Source organism: Benincasa hispida, chromosome 1 (assembly GCF_009727055.1).
Source record: "Benincasa hispida cultivar B227 chromosome 1, ASM972705v1, whole genome shotgun sequence".
NCBI classification, from domain to species: Eukaryota; Viridiplantae; Streptophyta; class Magnoliopsida; order Cucurbitales; family Cucurbitaceae; genus Benincasa; species Benincasa hispida.
The window spans coordinates 32,009,081-32,026,821 of NC_052349.1; the positions used below are offsets into that span (position 1 = coordinate 32,009,081).

Below are 17,741 nucleotides of genomic sequence, written 5' to 3' on the forward strand. Positions count from 1 at the left end.
ATCGAGATGTAGGAACAAGAGGCAAGAGAAAGAAAGAAGATTCACATTCGCGTATTAATTACTCGAAAAAGTGTCACTACTAGAATTAAGAATTGAAATATAAGAGAGAGAGAGGGAAAAGGAAAAAACAAGATTTACGTTTGAGTGTTAAGAAGCAAGAGAAAGAAAGAAGATTCACATTCGCGTATTAATTACTCGAAAAAGTGTCACTACTAGAATTAAGAATTGAAATATAAGAGAGAGAGAGGGAAAAGGAAAAAACAAGATTTACGTTTGAGTGTTAAGAAGCAAGAGAAAGAAAGAAGATTTACATTCGCGTATTAATTACCCGAAAAAGTGTCACTATTAGAATTAAGAATTGAGATATAAAAGAGGGAGGGGAAAGGAAGAAACAATATTTACGTTTGACTTTCGAGTGTTATGCCGTCGAGTGCATTCTTAAGATTGAATGGGTAATTTTTATAGATGGGTAACGCAAACGGAAGGCGAAATCAATAATTTAAGCTTAATTGTTACTATTACTAAAATAGAAAGTTCATCGGATAATTGAAATGGGTTAAAGTTTTTCCATCCATCATCTTCTCCAAAAATTATGGCGGATGAAATTTTTGGAAATCGAAAATAACCCATTGCTACCAACTTGGTTTGCACCTGCAGCACCACAATCAAGAAATTTGACTGAAGGAGCGTGGCGTTTTCCGCATGAGAAGCAGCACAAGATATGGGAATGGAGATGGCCACTGGAAGCAGCAATCCCTATGCCAGTTAAGCACATCCCCTGCTCTCCTTCCCATCTCTCTGAATCTCAATCTATTCTTAAATTCCAAAGATTCCTCATGGATTTGCGCTCCATTAATCTCCATTTCCTATTGCTCTTGATTCTCCCTCTGATTTTCCCAACTACCCATTTCGGGTTCGATCAATTGCATCGAGTTTAGGATTTCGATCGGAAATTGAGGGTTGTTTTTCTTTTCCCCTTCCCCAGATTCTTGAATTTGTGAAACTTTTTTGTTTCGTTCGTGCTGGAGATCTCTGTTGATGTTCGATTTTAGCTCAGTGTAACGTGGGATGGAATAAGGGCTTGTTCAACGGTTTGGGATTTCTGGGTGGAGACCGAGGTTTAGGGTTTTTGACAGATCATGATCATCATCCTCTTGCTGTTAATTCGCACATTGGATCTGGCAGGGTACTTTTGATTCCTGGGTTTGTGCTTTTCCCTGGAGATTTACTTCTTCAAGGGACTCCATTGCTGCTCCACTATTAATTTGTTTCTGATTTGAAATAGTAACTATAAGAGGGAAATCAAATCAATGGCATCATCTGGGTTTTTGTTAATCTGTATGCTTCATTCTCTGATTGCTTTAACTTGTGGAGCTTTGATGATGTTTTACTCCCACGAGGTCTATGTGTTTGGCCATGGCCCTGAAACAGCAATCAAGCTGCAGGGATCTAGCCCCCACGATCAACTTCTGATAAAGACATCTGATTCTTTCTCTGGTTTGCTTCTCTTTACTGTTGGGTTTCTTTTATTCATGGTGGCTTTTGTCAAAGATAGAGAGTTCCAAAGCTTCTTTGCTAAAGGCTGCGTGTTGCTTCACCTAGCTATGGCCATATGGAGAGTTTATTTTGAGAGGAAGCTTGAGGATCTCGCCGGAGATTGGCCTCGACAAGTCGTTGGGGATGTTACATTGGCATTGTCATGGGTTTTCTTTCTTGTGTATTCATGGAGAGAAAAATACGATTGACTTCAGGTTCAACTTTTCTTTTATCTGGCATTACTGTTTAAAATTGTCAATTATGACTCTGCTTCTTAATTATGATGAGTTTGATGGAAATTGATATTGTTTTCACTGGTTTTTGCTACCATTATGTTTTGAGAATAGGGGGATTGGGAACTGGGAAGTGAGATAGAAATTGAAGATCAATTTGATTGTTTCCCGTTAACCGGATTGAGCTTGAATTTGGTTTCTGTTCTGTGTCTGGATATACAACACATTCATTTGCTCAATGCTGGCTATCTTCTGCAAGAGTGTGCATTTTGCCTTTCTTTATGGTTAAATCAATGTTCAACTCCATGCCAAAATGGCATTTTGGACCATGAATGTGACCCTGGAGTCGTAACCGGGGCAAGGAGCAACTCATGGCAGGCTTCTATGCAAAATGACATAAATAAACCAACATTGCATCGGCATGAGAAAGTGATGACTGTACAACTTGAGCAATTCTAGGTTGAGGAGTGCCTTTTGAAGAGATTTTTCTAGGAAGCATGAGTGTGATGATTAAACATGTGGAAATGTTTGTAGCATGCTGATAAAACATGCAATGTGACACATTCAGATTGCTAGAGAAGTAGGGAATTGGGAGTTTTGGGGCCATCAAGTGCAGAATCTTGGTCAGGACTTCACAATTTCGATTAACTTGTTTGATCTTTGTGCTAAAAGGTTTGATTTCCATCTCAGATAGCTGAGTTTATATATCTTGAAGGACACACTAACAATAGTATCGAGGTTTCAAGTCCCCAAAATGCAGATGATTTTGCCCCATTTCGAATACTCATCCCATCATATTTGTCTTGTGCTTTGTCTAATCATGTCAATGGCGCAGTATTGGAATTGGAACCTTGAGAGTTTCTTCTCTTCATTTATTGTTGGAAAAAGAACATCATAACTCCCTTTTAGCATGGGGAAAAGTACACTGATTCTGCAAATGTACTACGGTGATTCACTGCGAGGTCGGTTAATTGGTTAGAGGACAAGTTGCAAAACTAGATATCTTTGAAGCCCTGAGATCGAATTATAGTACCCATTTGTGTAGAATACTAACAATTCTGAGTTTTGGATGCCAAATGTTGTGGGAGTGTCTGCCCTCTAATTAATAGAAGTACACGTGAGCTAGGCCAAACACTCATTCAAACCTGGGAAAAGTAAAGTCATCAATATGTTTGTTAGCTTGGAGGCAGTGCTTTTATTTGAACTCTTTCCATGTCCTTGCCTCATTGATGTGAATGCAAAATTTCTTTTTCTTGAAAGTGCACGTGCGCATGTGTGCGAGCGAGCGTGTGTGGTTGTCTTTCATATAGAGGGAGAAGATCCCATTTCCGATTTCTCTCCGTTGATATTAGCGATTTTTGGTCTTCCGTATGATATTTTATATTTGACAGGGGGGTACCGGGGAACTTCAAACCATAGACAGATTGGTTTAAAGCAATTGAACTTTATGCATTGTACTAATGAGAATCATTTCTTGATGGTTTTGGAACTTATGTCGATAGGACACGATGGATAAATGAATCGTCTTGCTGGTTTGGGTACCTGTGTGGAACAGAAATAGAGAATTTTTCTCAAATTGGTGGATGTTATAGGTATATTAGGTTCATGTTAGAAGCAATTTTGAAGTTTTTTTTTAATATGTTTGGAAATGATTTTGAAATGATATATTCAAAATCACTCTTCAAACAAGTATTTTTAAGTTAATTATTGAAAATTTAATATTTAGTTTTGTACTTTGAGATATTATATAATTAGGGAAATTGTTAGGAATAACCGCAACATCCTTCATAATTAGCACCATTTTGACAAGTTGTTATAGTAGTTTTTTTTTTGGCTTGCAAAGATCATCCCAAGATTCAAATAAAATTTTAACTTTATCAACTTTTTTGGGTTTTTTCGGTGGAATCTCGGTCAAGACTGAGACTAGGATTGTGTGTAATCTTTAGTCCCACAAATTATAGGATTCTAAAATTTCAAAACCGATTTCTCGATAGTTTCAACAATCTCAACATGATCTCCAATTTTTCCAAAAAATTGTAATTAGTAGGATCAAGAATGTAAGCCTATAGAAGTAGAACATCCCAATAGCACTAGTACACATGTCATATTGATTAGGGGTGTTAGCTGCTTGGTAGTCAAATCGAATCAAACAATAAAATACCAAATCGTACGTAATCGTTTGTTTTCTCAAAACCAAACTGAAAATTTGTGGTTTGGTTTGATTCGGTTTTGGTTTTATATATAATATTTAATATAATTTTTCAAAAAATAAGAAATATACAAATTTTTTGAATCGGTTTTAACTAACATAAATAGTCCAGTTCTTTTAAAAAACATATATAATATATATAAAAGGCTCAGTTTTGTTTGATTTGATTCTGTTCTTTATTTTAACTAATATAAGCGGTTTGGTTCAGTTTTAAATTCGGATTAAATCTAAAACTGAACTGAACAAAAAAATTGGTTATCTTATCGTTTTAAACCAAACTGAATCGAAACTTCATTAAAACCGAATTTTTGGTTTGGTTTGGTTTTGCCATTCAGTTCAATTTCATCGATATGCAATTGGGTTAAGAATAGGGAATGATGTAACTTTCCTATTCATAAATTCTCAAGAAGAATGATGCAATTTCAACATGAACATCGATTCTCTTGGCGTTTGCGGAAGTGAGATGTAGATGTACTAAGTTCGATTATGAATATAAAATTTGAAGAAGATTGTGTAAGATTTGGGAAAGATTTCATACAATCTCGATTTTCGTCCTAATTGAAATTCTACCAATAAAGTAAAACAAAAATCAATAGTTTGGATGTGCGATGAAAAGAAGAAAAATTTTATTTGAATCTCGAAATATTGGTTGGGAAAGACAGAAAAAAAGTGTTAATTGTGAGACTTTTGAAGTTATTTCTGATAAAGTTTTTCTCTTGCCATTAGCAAATTTGAAGAAAACCACGAAAGAGAGACAACAAAATTTCAGAACTTTATTTTGTGATTACTTGCTGAATGTTAGTATTATGGGATGGATGAAGAATAAGAAGAAAGTAACGAATAGATACAAGACAATATCAATCATTATTTCATTTGTTGTTCTCTTACCTTGAATATAGACCAATACTTTAAATTGACACTAATCTTTTAGGCCTCGTTTGGTAATCATTTTGTTTTTTAAAATTAAGTCCGTGGACACTACATCAAACCAAAATTTGATAACTAAAAAAAGTAGTTTTCATAATGTTGTTTTGTTTTTGGAATTTGGCTAAGAATACAACCATTATAGTTAAGAAAGATGCAAATCATTGTAAGAAATGAAAATGAAATAGGCTTAATTTTCAAAAACAAAAACTAAAAACCAAATTGTTACCAAACGGGACCTTAGTACCTTAAAAAAATGGACATCAAACTTCTATAAAACGTCTCTGGGTTGTTCTCGAATTTGGTAATTAAATTAGTCCATGTGACCTTACATTATCATGTAGTTATCCATAGACAATTTATAAGAGTTTAGGCCACGTTTACTCAGTGAAAAGGTAATAAATCAATGGTAATATGAAAAGTGAGTCCCATTTGATTACCTTTGGTTTTGTTTACTTGAGTTTTGCATCCATACTGACAAATGGAGCCTACCTCCAAATTCGCAATAAAAAAAAATGCAAACTAATTGACGAGTAGAGCATTGATGCGTGCTACGCGACACAAGCGTATGTATCGAAGTAATAAAATTCCAATTGAATCGGGTATCGTTCTCAGAGACCGGCGTGAATAATTTATCCTAAGCTTAGCTATTGTAGTTCCTCATCAATTTTATTTAGGTGACCGAAAGATGATTTTTTTTAGCAATAATTAAATGCAAGTAACAACTAAACATAAGAGACAAATCAGACGAGAACAAGCCTAGGGTGTTGTTTAATTAAGGGTTTACAATGGATCTTAACATGCAATTGATTAATAACGATAAGTTGAGGCTAGAAGTTCTAAATTCAGGAAATCATTTCTCAAGCTCATTCCATTCTAACCCTAGTTTATGAACTCGAATCTCTTCTATTACTTAAACTAGTGTTACATTAAAACCTTTAAGTTACACCTTTTATTATTCTTGATTCATTCTCATGCAATCTCGAATGACAATCTTAATTATTAGGTTTAGTAGATTAAATTCTTTCTCAAGCAATTTAATTAACCCTAGATCAATTAATTAATGGCCAGTTAACCAAAAGCATTAAGAACAAATAGTTTAAAAATCTAAGCAATAATTTATCAATCACAATGTCAAAAATCCATTGAAACAACCCAAAAATCTAACATTATCCTAGAATTTAGAGTTTAGCCACATATGATTTCACAAATATCAATCCCTAAACAAAAATAATTCATCATGGAGACAAAATAACTTAAAGACATAAAGAAACAATCTCACTCTACCGTAATCGAATCCCAATCATGATCTTCTTGAACTTCGCCAACGAATTTCGGATTGATCTCCAACAAGGATTCACATTCAGATCGATCTTTATGCCTTCTAGTCACGTTCTGTCCAAAAACACTCCAAAAAGCTCTCGGTTCTATTCCCAATCGAATTCTTCAACCCTCTGTTGAAATTTTCCTCCTTGCTTTGTCTGACGGCACATTGTTCTTTTTATAAAAGCATCGCAGCATTGCAACGCTTTAGTTCAACGTTGCAACTCTATAGTTCAACATTGCAACGCTGAAATCCATGTAGTACATGTGTGCCATTTGTAGTGTTGCAACACAAATTCAACGTTGGCTCCCCTGAATTGACTTCCAAATTCGGCCTCTTTTCTTCACTTTTGGTCATTGGTTCCTTCCTAATTTCATAGTTGACCCTTAGATACTCAAATCTGGAATTTTGCCCTGGGTTTTAATCATTATCACCCAATTTGCTCCTAATGTTTAGTTCTTTTAAATCACTCAACAAACCACATCAAACCAAACAAAACTAGCAATAATAGTTCTAAAATTGAAAGCAAACTCCAAACTTAAAACTTTGCTAGTCCCGAGCAAAGGAAAGAAGGAAAGAAACACAAAATAGGAAGAATAACAAATACTGAAATACTAAGATTCTAGGCATGCATCCTCTCACTTAAGTTTCATCAACTTTTCAACACATGCAGCACTTTTCGACAGAAAAATTCATAAACATCCTAATCATTGAGAGTTTCTAAAGCCAAAACTTTTTATCCCCTGTGTGTATGACCCCTCTTTTAATACAGAACTCACTAACTGACTTAAGATTTGATCAAGTTTCATTAGTTTTCCCCTTATCTGGCTCAATCACCAATTATCAAGCATCGACACACTAAAAAAAATAATATATCAACTAAGGTGTCTGTAATACTCACTCTAAAGGGGCCTCTAACTTGCATCATTTTGCCTAGAAGAACTAGTTTTCACACAAACACACTGTAGGGACTCGTACCTAGTCAATTCCCAGACATCCTAACTAGTCACAAGAACGACAACTCTTTTTATCCTCATCCATGCATACACATTACAAGTTTTATTTTCACACATTTTTTTTCAGAATGATGTTCTTTTAAGCTCACTTTTTTCTTTTCTTTCAGGAAAAAACAATCTCTCTTTTTTTTACCTCCCTCAGTATCAAATTACCAATCATCATGCAAGACACTCTCTAACCAGTGGGGCCTTTCGAGATAACAAACAAATTGACTCGAATTAATTCCTTGTTCGGTTAAATGTTCTAAGTTAAAGTGGTTCGTGCTCAGAATAAATAGGACTATGTGATCCAATTTCTATTTTAAAGCATGGCATACATCAAGAGCGATTCATCAACCGTCATCATAAGAACAAGCATCCAGAGAACACAATTCAATCAGTCTAGGTATTATTCCTAACCAAAATCAACTCTTTTTCAGAAAAAAAAAATCAAAAGTTTTGTTCATAAACCTCAAAATCAACATCTAACATGCATAAATCATTCAATTCAAACAAGCATGCATACTAGCACAAGTACCAAGCACATAGTACGCCCCTCACCCCAAACTTAAAAAGATGCATTGTCTCCAATGCATGACAAATAAAGCAACCACATAATAGATGAGTGATACAAGCCTATGCATGAGCGGGGATCTACGGATTTGGTTGGCGGACTGGTACTTGGAAGTACTTGGGCATCATCACAGTCCTGGGGATCAAAGAAAATAACATGGGATAGCTTTCTATCCTAAAGAAAAAAAAAACCAAATAACAAATGAAATAACAACTAAAACACTTGGGTTGCCTCCCAAGAAGCGCTTAGTTTAATGTCTTTAGCTAGACAGGGCCTCCCAGTCAAGCAGGATTCCAAGGGGCTTCACTATTCCATGCACTGAAACACTTGAAATCAACCATTTCTGCCCACACTAGCATTCACAAAGAAAGTTAGCAAAATTGCAATCGCCAGTAAATGAATAATCTATTTTACCTTTATCAGTGAGCTCTATATCCCCCTTATGAACGTAATCAAGAAAATTTACCGTACCATCTTCGAGAGATTTTCCAGGAACGACCACTTTTTCTTTATCATTTTTCTTACCAAGAAGTTGTTCCACTTTTTCACCATTTTCTAGAGCATCATTACCATCTACTCCATTTATCTCTTGGCAAGTGCTCACAGGCTTAGTGGACTTCAGAGAACAAAAAATGTTAAGCTTTACCTCCTCATCGTTCACCTGAAGTATAAGCTTACCTTCATAGACATCTATCAATTCCCTACCTGTGGCTAAAAACGGGCAGCCAAGGATTGTCACATCCCCTTCCAGATTACCCTCTTAACTTGAAAGGGAATGTGACAACAGCAATTACCACCTTTTTGTAACACTTACTGTCTAACTAACCTGCTTAGAAACCCTGGAATATAAACATATTTATAAACATACTGAACAGATCAACCAGAACTTCAAATATTTCTAACATCAATAGGGTTCCTCATACACACATATACAACTTACATACACCACAAGATCCAGTGAGCCCCAATATGCTAAACTAGTCCCTATATAAACAGGACATGTGCACAAATATCTATAGAACAAACTGAAGGAACTCTTATACAAGAGTACCTATGACTGGAAGAGGATATTTCGAATTCACTGTGACAGAATTTTCACACACATTCTAACATATAGATATGCATTGAAAAACACAAAATTATTGGCATGCTTTAAAAGATTAAATACAAGAGATCGAGGACTTACCAGTTGAAGACTTTCTTCACAAATCTCGGTCTCACCGTGAACGAACTCCTCTCACTCTTTCTCATCCAGCAAGTAATCGCCCAACAACACCACGGTCGTCTACACAAACAACGGCGCACGAACAAAAGGCAACAGGGACGACACCACCACTCGAAGCCCTCAGTATTCTCGGAGTGAGAATCCAAAGGGTGGACTTTGATGGAATTGGTAGAGGGGAGGAGGAGAGGCTATCGTGTACTACGATCAAGCAATGGGAGAATGGGAAGACTATTGTATAGTTGGGTGCTTGATCGTTTAGAGCGGGGTACACGATCGTGTAATAATTGCTAAACGATCGTCTATGAAAAGGTAAGTGATCGTTTAGTTACGCTCAGGCGCTAAGCGATCGTCTAGTAAAGATAAGCGATCATTTAAGAAATCGCGGGTAATCGTTTAGGAAAGTGTAGGTGTGCGATCGTTTAGTAGGCGGATCCTATCGTATAGGCTCTCAACACTAAGCAATACAATACTTATCACACTGTGAGCAATTTAGCGTGTATTTAGCAAAATGAAAACTATTTTCATTTTATTCTTCAGTTACTAGAACTGAATTGAACTTCCCACTGTCGCACGAATTCAGAGAAAACTTCGGCCAATTATCTCATAACCGCCCAATTAATAAAATAATGAATATAATTATATTATATTCTTAACCTATAGTTTGATATCATATATCAACTATAGTGTTTTCTCCTCTACTTGATATAAATCATATTTATATCCAATTTTCTCCAAAATAATGTATCTCATACATTTAGTCAATCATATCATATATAATTAACCAGTTCCATTATAATCGAACTCTCTCTTGTCAATTTGAACATTTCAAACTGACCGCAAAACTGATTCTCAACTTATATCCAAGCTACTAAGGGGACCTTTTGAACCTACATCACGAAGCTCCAACGGTAGGTGAATAGCTGACTAAACTCTTTAGCCATGAGACCCACCATCTGTTAACTGTCAGACATTTTACTAAAGACCGACAGCTAAACTCTTCTTACCACAGATATATTCTTGTGTCCATCGGATATAACCAATCATGAGTACGATAACCCTTCACAGATGATCGTAAGTACAGTTGGGCCAATTTATCGTTTTGCCCCTTTAATTACATCTCACTTCTTAAGTACCACTGATCCCTTTAATGAACAATACAATATAATTCAACTATGTGTGAACACCTCTCGGGTCATGAGAAGGTGTGTGGCTCCACATCGTTCAGGCCCTAGAATCAGCCCTTAAAAGAGTTATCTATCTACTTACCCCTGCTTTGGGGAAGGAGTGAACTCTCGGGATGAATCCTCAAAGTGGTTGGTTTGAGTCAGCAGCCTGGCCACTCGCACCCATGCAAATCAAGGACTGCCCTCAATGGCAGGAGTTCCTAACTCACTCGGGATTAAAGTCATGTTACCTATGGTCATCCTAGTGAAGTGAAGTGTCTGTCATGAACGAAGTTATATAACAAGACATTAACACTTCGTGGTCAGGTCTTATACAAAATCTTTCTATAGGACATCCCCACTCGCATGTCCCCTACACGAATGATCAAGATCAACCCATCTGTGACAAGTCACAACACTTGTAACTATTCCACAAAGGGGCCGCATCCGTAGCATTACCAGGATAAGGTTCCCTCCTCTGTTCATATACTACAGACCATTTTGGTTATCACTTAAGACATGATCCACTTGTATGTCACCGCATACATGCTTAAGTTAAATAAAAACAACCAGAGATTTTAGTTTATTGGTTTGTGGTAAAGCAAATAAAACATCCATATGAGAAAAAACAAGAAGTGAAGTAAATATCATATATTATACATAATAAGCGTTCATACAAACTGTTTACAAACTACAGAACACGAGACTTTAGGGCATCAACCCCAACACAAACACCTAGACTTCTTTCCGAGATAGAGTCTTTGAGTGGTAGAGCAGCAACATAATTACCTTCTGGGGAGTTGATCGCTACCTGGGGAAGAGAAAACATTTAAAATAGGGTGAGCTACCAGCCCAGTGAGTGACTTAATAAAAACATGGTTCTCATGCTTAAATCTGAAAACTAGAAAACTGAATATTGGCCAACCAAACTCGTACATAACACTTTAAAAACATTTCATATCTGAAAGCATAGCTAAACATATCCTTAGTTGAGAAAGAACTCTTTTGCTCAATCCTTCAACATCAATTCTACCTACGTGCATGTGGTTATAACTAAGTATCGTCATACCTTAGGTATTGCTGCTCAAATACCTTCTCTAGGTCCTTCAATATCGAGCTTAACTTATTAAACATAAAACTCATTCACTGAAACATGTGTGCTTAAACATAATCGCATAAATTGGTTTTTAAGCATCAAAGTCTCTTAAGCATAAACATCTAACGCATGCTTCAAATAAATGAATACTTTACTACTTTAAACATGGTGTAATACTTTCTTTTTAAAACTAACATGCGTTAATCAACACAATTGAAAACATGTTTCATAAACTTTGTAAACTAGCATGTGTTCATAACTTAGAAAATTGGTTTGCTTGGAACTTTCTTGTAAAATAAACTAGCATGGGAATAAACTTCCAATAAATCATGTATCACTAAAATATTTAGAAAACATTTGTAGTCACTCACGCCTTTGGGAAATCCTCCTAGGGTTGATAAGCTTCTCCTATTGGTGTCAACCCTATGGACATAACAACATGCTTTAGCTACTAGCAATGGTTTCCCTTTTTTAGACTAACTTACATAACTAAGCTCACATTTTCCTTAACCCATTGGTTTTACCTTCCAACACCCACCTTACTATGCATTGAACACTTAGAAGTTTCTTTAGGTTTTAAACTTTGGCTATGCGGCAATCAACACTTCAACGCACATCACACTTGCACTCATCGCATGACTAAGCGCTCTAATGGCCACACATCATCGCACAGCCCTAGCTTTGTGCATTCAAGTCTTCCACACTTACATTCCTAGCCCCACACTCAACTTAACGCACGTTGGTGCTCATTTTTTCCCTTGCACGCACGTCAACCATTGAGCTGCCTACTTGTTCATCTCAAGCAGCTGCCTGCTTGTTCAAAAATTTTGGATTCAAATTATAATTCATTAACTTATTTTCTAGACCTTTTCTTAGAAAATTTTCTTCTACAAACTTGTTCAAAATTGTCTTAACATGCATACCCTAAAATTTAAGCTTAGAATTCCTCGTAGTTTGGTCGGAAACATAAAACCTTCATCACTGGCCCAGATTCATCCGAGAGCATGTTCTTCCTGCAAACTCTTCAGATTCCAGCTCAATTCCTTTGGAGTTTCCTTTTGACAACCCTATTTCATCAACTAGACTTGCATTTAGATGGCTTTGGAATCACCTCAATAGCTTAAGTAGATTGCTCAAACCATTGAGCTGCCACCTTGCCTACTACGTGAGGTTAACTCACTTGATCAAGACAACTGGCCAATTAAAATGGTGGTTAAGTTGATTATCTCCCCTTAATCACCAATGCATAGCTACTTAACATCAACATCTACCATCATAGCTCACTTTCTTTGCCATCACACACTCCTTGGTCGCTTACCTCAAGACCAACGCATGCCCTGTCCCATCACCTTGCCTAAGGCTCTTGCCTTGGCTTCCCTTGCTTACATTGTCATTGCCTAGCATCATGCTATCGCCTAGACAACACACTCATGTCATCGCTCAGCCATGCCATTGCCTATGTCTTGCTTTGCTATGCACCACTTACCATCGCTTGGAATCCTCATGCGACCAACACTTAGTCAACAAGGCTAGCTCTTCTAGGTGCTCACCTAACCTCCAATGATAAGGCCATCGCCTACGAAGTCCTCTCACCAACGCCTCATGGCATCCATGCCTAGTTCCCATACTTAGTCAAATTCCCCACTTTCTAGGCCAAACTCATAGCTACCCGAGGCCATACATATCAACACTTAGAATTTTCCTTCTTCACTCTTCTCATTCTTCAACCTTTTCCCTACAATATAGCATAACTCATACTTAAACCTACTTAAAATACTAATTAACATATTTAAGTAGGAAACGTAGGGTTCGGGATTTATAAGGATAATGAGAATTTCCGAATCTTCCTCCATATCTAAAATCACAAAATCTGTTGGGAAGATGAAATCACCAACTTTGACTAGAACATCCTCTTCTACACCACGAGGGTAGGGGAGAGAACGATCTACTAGTTGCAATGATATAGTCGTCGGTTGTACATTCCCTATATCCAGTTTCTTATACAAAGATAAAGGCATCAGATTAATTGAGGGCCCAAAATCACATAAAGCTCTATTTACCGTTAGATTCCCTATAGTGCAGAGGATAGTGAAACTCCCAAGATCCTTCAATTTTCGAGGTAGCTTTTTCTGCAATATGGCACTGCACTCCTCAGTTAAACTCACAGTCACGTATTTTTTAAATATCTTCTTCGTCGACAACCTTTCCTTCATGAACTTCACATAGTTCGACATCTGTTCCAAAGCATCAGAAAACAAAATATTAATGTGAAATTTTTTTTAAAGATATCTAAGAATTTTCCAAACTGATCATTCAATTTTTTTCCTGAAAACGTTGGGGATAAGAGATTTTATTAAGCACAACAGGTAAAGGTTCAGAACTACTCCCTGATTTGGGTGATACAAGAACATCATCATTTTTTCCTTCATTCACGTCACTAGCTACAGGGCTGAGTACAACTTTTTCTTCTGTCTAATCTATCACCGGATGCAACATTCCTCCCGCTTCTCAGAGTTAGTGCTTTACATTCTTCCTGGGGTTTTTCTCTGTACAACTAGGGAAAACGCCTTTATTCATGGTATTCAGTGTGGTAGCTATCTGGCTAACATGAACTTCAAGGTTTTGGATGGCTTTCCCATGGCTCGTTACAGTGCTCTCCAAGAAATTCGATCTTTTCCTTGATTCGTTGATGAAATCTCCAAGTAAAGCCTCCACCGACGGTTTCTTCTCAACATGATACTTAGAAGCAGAAAAACTTGGAGGAGCTTGTAAACTTTTTTAGTGTTAGCATATGAGAAGTTTTCATGATGGCGCAACCTAAATGATAATGGGTAGGTTAATGCGTCTGATACGAATTATGATGTGATTCTTGAAATTGGTTGGCTTGATGCATATAATTAGCTTGCTCAGGATTAGGTCCTTCCCATGATGAAGTTTCATTGCAAACCAATGGTCGAGTACCTATAGACAGATGACTAGTGGCGTTAGTCAAAGACGCCATTTATGCCTTTAAAGCACCAATCACATCAAGCTCGTGAAGTCCTGCTACTCTAGATATGGACTGCTCTGATGGCTAGTTATAACTCGTGGCAGCCATATCCTCCAATAGTACCTAAGCAGTATCAGCAGTCTTTGAAAAAATTGATCCACCTCCTGCAGCATCCAAGATGGATTCCATCGTACTAGTCAACAACTAGATTTAAAGCTAGTCAGGATATCCATGCTGGGGGAACTTTCGCAGCAACTCCTTATATTGCTCCCATGTCTTAAGTAGCTGCTCATCCTCTCTCGTTCTAAAAGTTGCCATCTCCGTTCTCAATCTACTAGTTTTCGCAGGAGGGAAGAACTTGTGTGAGAAAAGCTTGAGCCAACTCATCCCATGTAATTATACTTCCTATTGCCAGTGATTCTAGCCAATCCTTTGCCTTGTTCTGCACAGAAAAAGGGAACAATCTTACAAGAATAGCATCATAAGGGACTCCATTTATTTTTACTGTTCCACTAATTTCCAGGAAAGAACAAATATGTTTATGTGGATCTTCATGTGGAGTTGCTCTAAATGCAAGGTCCCTCGCCATTTGAAATAGGTTTAGGTTCAACATTTATTGGGGCCTCTGTAATGTCAGTCTACATCGTAGGAATAGCTGGTTGGAAGTAATCTCGAATAGTCCTAGAAGCTCCCACTTGGTCTCCCATGGCGTTGAATTCAACCCTCTGGTTCCTTCTTACTCTTCTTAAGGTTCGTTCAATCTCTGGATCTACAAGAATTAGTTCAGGTTGTTGACTTCTTCGCATACACAAGATTCTCCAACAGCTACAAAAGAAAACAAAGAACCTAAATTAAGATCAATTTAGTTCTTAGCAATATTATGTTGGGTTTTTATGTCCTAAAACCCGCAGTTTGTAAAAGATAAACATTTTCTATAGTCAATAAACTTATTATTGATTTTATAAATTGCATATATAAAAGTTTAAATCCAATAAACTAAGACCCATGACTATTACATGAGTACTTGAACTTTATGTGGAGACATAAAAATGGATCAAGTTCGAGTAAATAGTCAAAATGATCTATAGTATATGAATAAGGTTAGGTGCCTTATTCTGGTAATACTATTGGATGCGGCCTACTCTGTAGTTGTTACAAAGAGTTGTAAAGTGCTACAAACGAAACGATCCTAATTTGTACATGTTATGACATGAGAAGTGAGAGCATCCTATGCAATGAGTTTGCATAAGATCGAACCAGGAAATAAGTCACTCTTACTTTATAACGTTGTTTACTGTATAAGTCTGACTATTTCACTTAGATGACCTAGGCAACTCGATCTTAATTCTGAGCTAACTATGAACTCTTGTTTATTTGGGATTATCCTTAGATTTTCATAGGTGAGGGTTGGCTCAACAACGTTGGCTCAATAAGTCTCCCATTTCAGGGGTAAGACTGAATAGATAACTGGGGACATAGGGTGCAAGACGAAATTAACGCTTATTCGATTTAGGGATTGGAGAAAGGTTGTTCTCTCAAGTCTGAATCCAGGTCTTGAACAAAGGGCCACACCCTCTCACTGGGCTGAGAGAATTTTTGTTCAGTGATTGGATCACAAACCAATTGTTCATTAGAGGATCAGTAGGAACTTAAGGAACAAGACGTAATCTCGGGGGTAAAACAGACATTGACCCATAAATTATTACGAATAACCTGTGAAGGGTAGACTTATTAATTATGGTTAAATCATGTGGACATAATATATCTACAATGAGAAGAGTAAAACTATGGGCTTTAGTGGAAGGGCCCATTAGTTAACGAATGAGGGTTAATTCGAGGTAATGAGTTTAGTCAATTAATCTCGGATCATTGAAGCCCATGATCTGTAGGTCTGCGAGGTCCCCTACTAGCTCGTAAATGGATTAACTTTAGAGTAACGTGATAAGTTAATTTGAAACGTTCAAATTAGAATTAAGGGAATAAGTAATTATATGAGATATAATTACACGTTTAATTTTAATATTTAAACGGAATAGGAGAATAAATATTTAAATATGATTTAAATATATGAATGTGGATTTGTGTAAAATTACTTTAATATTTGATATTAAATTAATAAGAATTATTTAAATTGTTTAAACAATTATTTATTAATTTTATTAAGAAAATTAATTTATGAAATTAATTTTGCAAAATTAATACTTTTTTCAATTTTAGAATTCAAATTTATTTTTGAAATTATTTTGGAAAATTTAAAAAAGAAAAACACTAAAATGGAATGTTGGTTTTTTCCATTATCATCTTAAACTTGCTCACACAAAACCCATTTCTCTACAACCTCTATTTATAGGGTTTTGAGAATGGTGGTTACAAGAATGAAAAATAAAGAGGAGACAAGATAATTATGGAATTAACTAGAGAGGTTAATTGATGAGCTTTAACCGGTGGAGGTTATGTATGGACATCTACATAATTATCATATTTATAATACTCCTCCTTAGGTGTCCATAATATATAGAATATATGCCTTGTTAAAACCTTACTAAGAAAAATTCAATGGGATAAAAACCTAGTGAAGAAAAAAGAGCACATCATTCATATACTTTAATAATAGCTTCATTAAAAACCTTGCTAGGAATACCCAGTGGGACAAAACCATAGTCAAGGGAAAAAGAGTGCAACATATTTACTCTCCCTCATGAAAACATCACTTGATACTTTTGGTTGTAATATACAAACGTTGTGTGTTTAATTTCTCAAATGTTGTTGCAGGTAACACCTTCGTCAATAAGTCTCCCAAGTCATCTTTTGAAGAAAATCATTGAATAGTGATGTTGGTACTTTATGCATTATCATCTTCATGTAAGAACACTATTAGCAAGCCCCGTATATCATCAAGATTTTAACATGATTTTAGTTGTTATGATCTGCTTCATAAGCTGCCATGATATAAACAATCTTCTCTATGTACTAAGTAACCTATTTAAGATCTACTTCTAATGGGTTAGATAAGTAACTTGCATCTTCACAATCAATTAGATCACAATTAGATTTATGAGAATAAAATAAATCCATATAAACTAATTCTCAAATAAAAACATAACATATGTTTAACTCTACTATAATATCTTTCTTTAGAGGAATATTATATTTATGCTACGATAGGTAGCGTATAAACTAGTAAAAATATAAATGCACTTATTTTCTAAAAATTATGGTTTCTTGGAACCTAAAGTTTTTAATTATATTTATGATATCAGATAATATAAATTTTCACACCAAATGAGTGAACCATCAAGAAATGTTCAATGGTGGAACTAGTCCATATAAGATCTTTTATGTACAAATTGATGCAATTTCATTTGCTTTATGCTTTATTTGCAAGCTAAGGCAAAACTTACCATCTTAATTTCTTTCTTAAGAAACTCTATTGCCTTTGAAATCTCTTCAGAAGTTTCTGTTCAAATCGTCAA

General features: G+C 36.0%; 1 protein-coding gene across 1 annotated transcript; it reads left to right on the forward strand.

Moving 5' to 3' along the window:
- Positions 1-434: 434 nt before the first annotated feature.
- On the forward strand, positions 435-3,028 carry LOC120067716. Its single transcript, XM_039019273.1, has one exon. It carries the CDS (start codon positions 1,311-1,313, stop codon positions 1,743-1,745), a length of 435 nt encoding a protein of 144 aa, XP_038875201.1. The 5' UTR covers positions 435-1,310; the 3' UTR covers positions 1,746-3,028.
- The last annotated feature ends 14,713 nt before the right edge of the window (positions 3,029-17,741 follow it).

Coding starts and splice junctions, on each gene's coding strand:
- LOC120067716 (XM_039019273.1), top strand. CDS start 1,311: ATGGCATCATCTGGGTTTTTGTTAATCTGTATGCTTCATTCTCTGATT.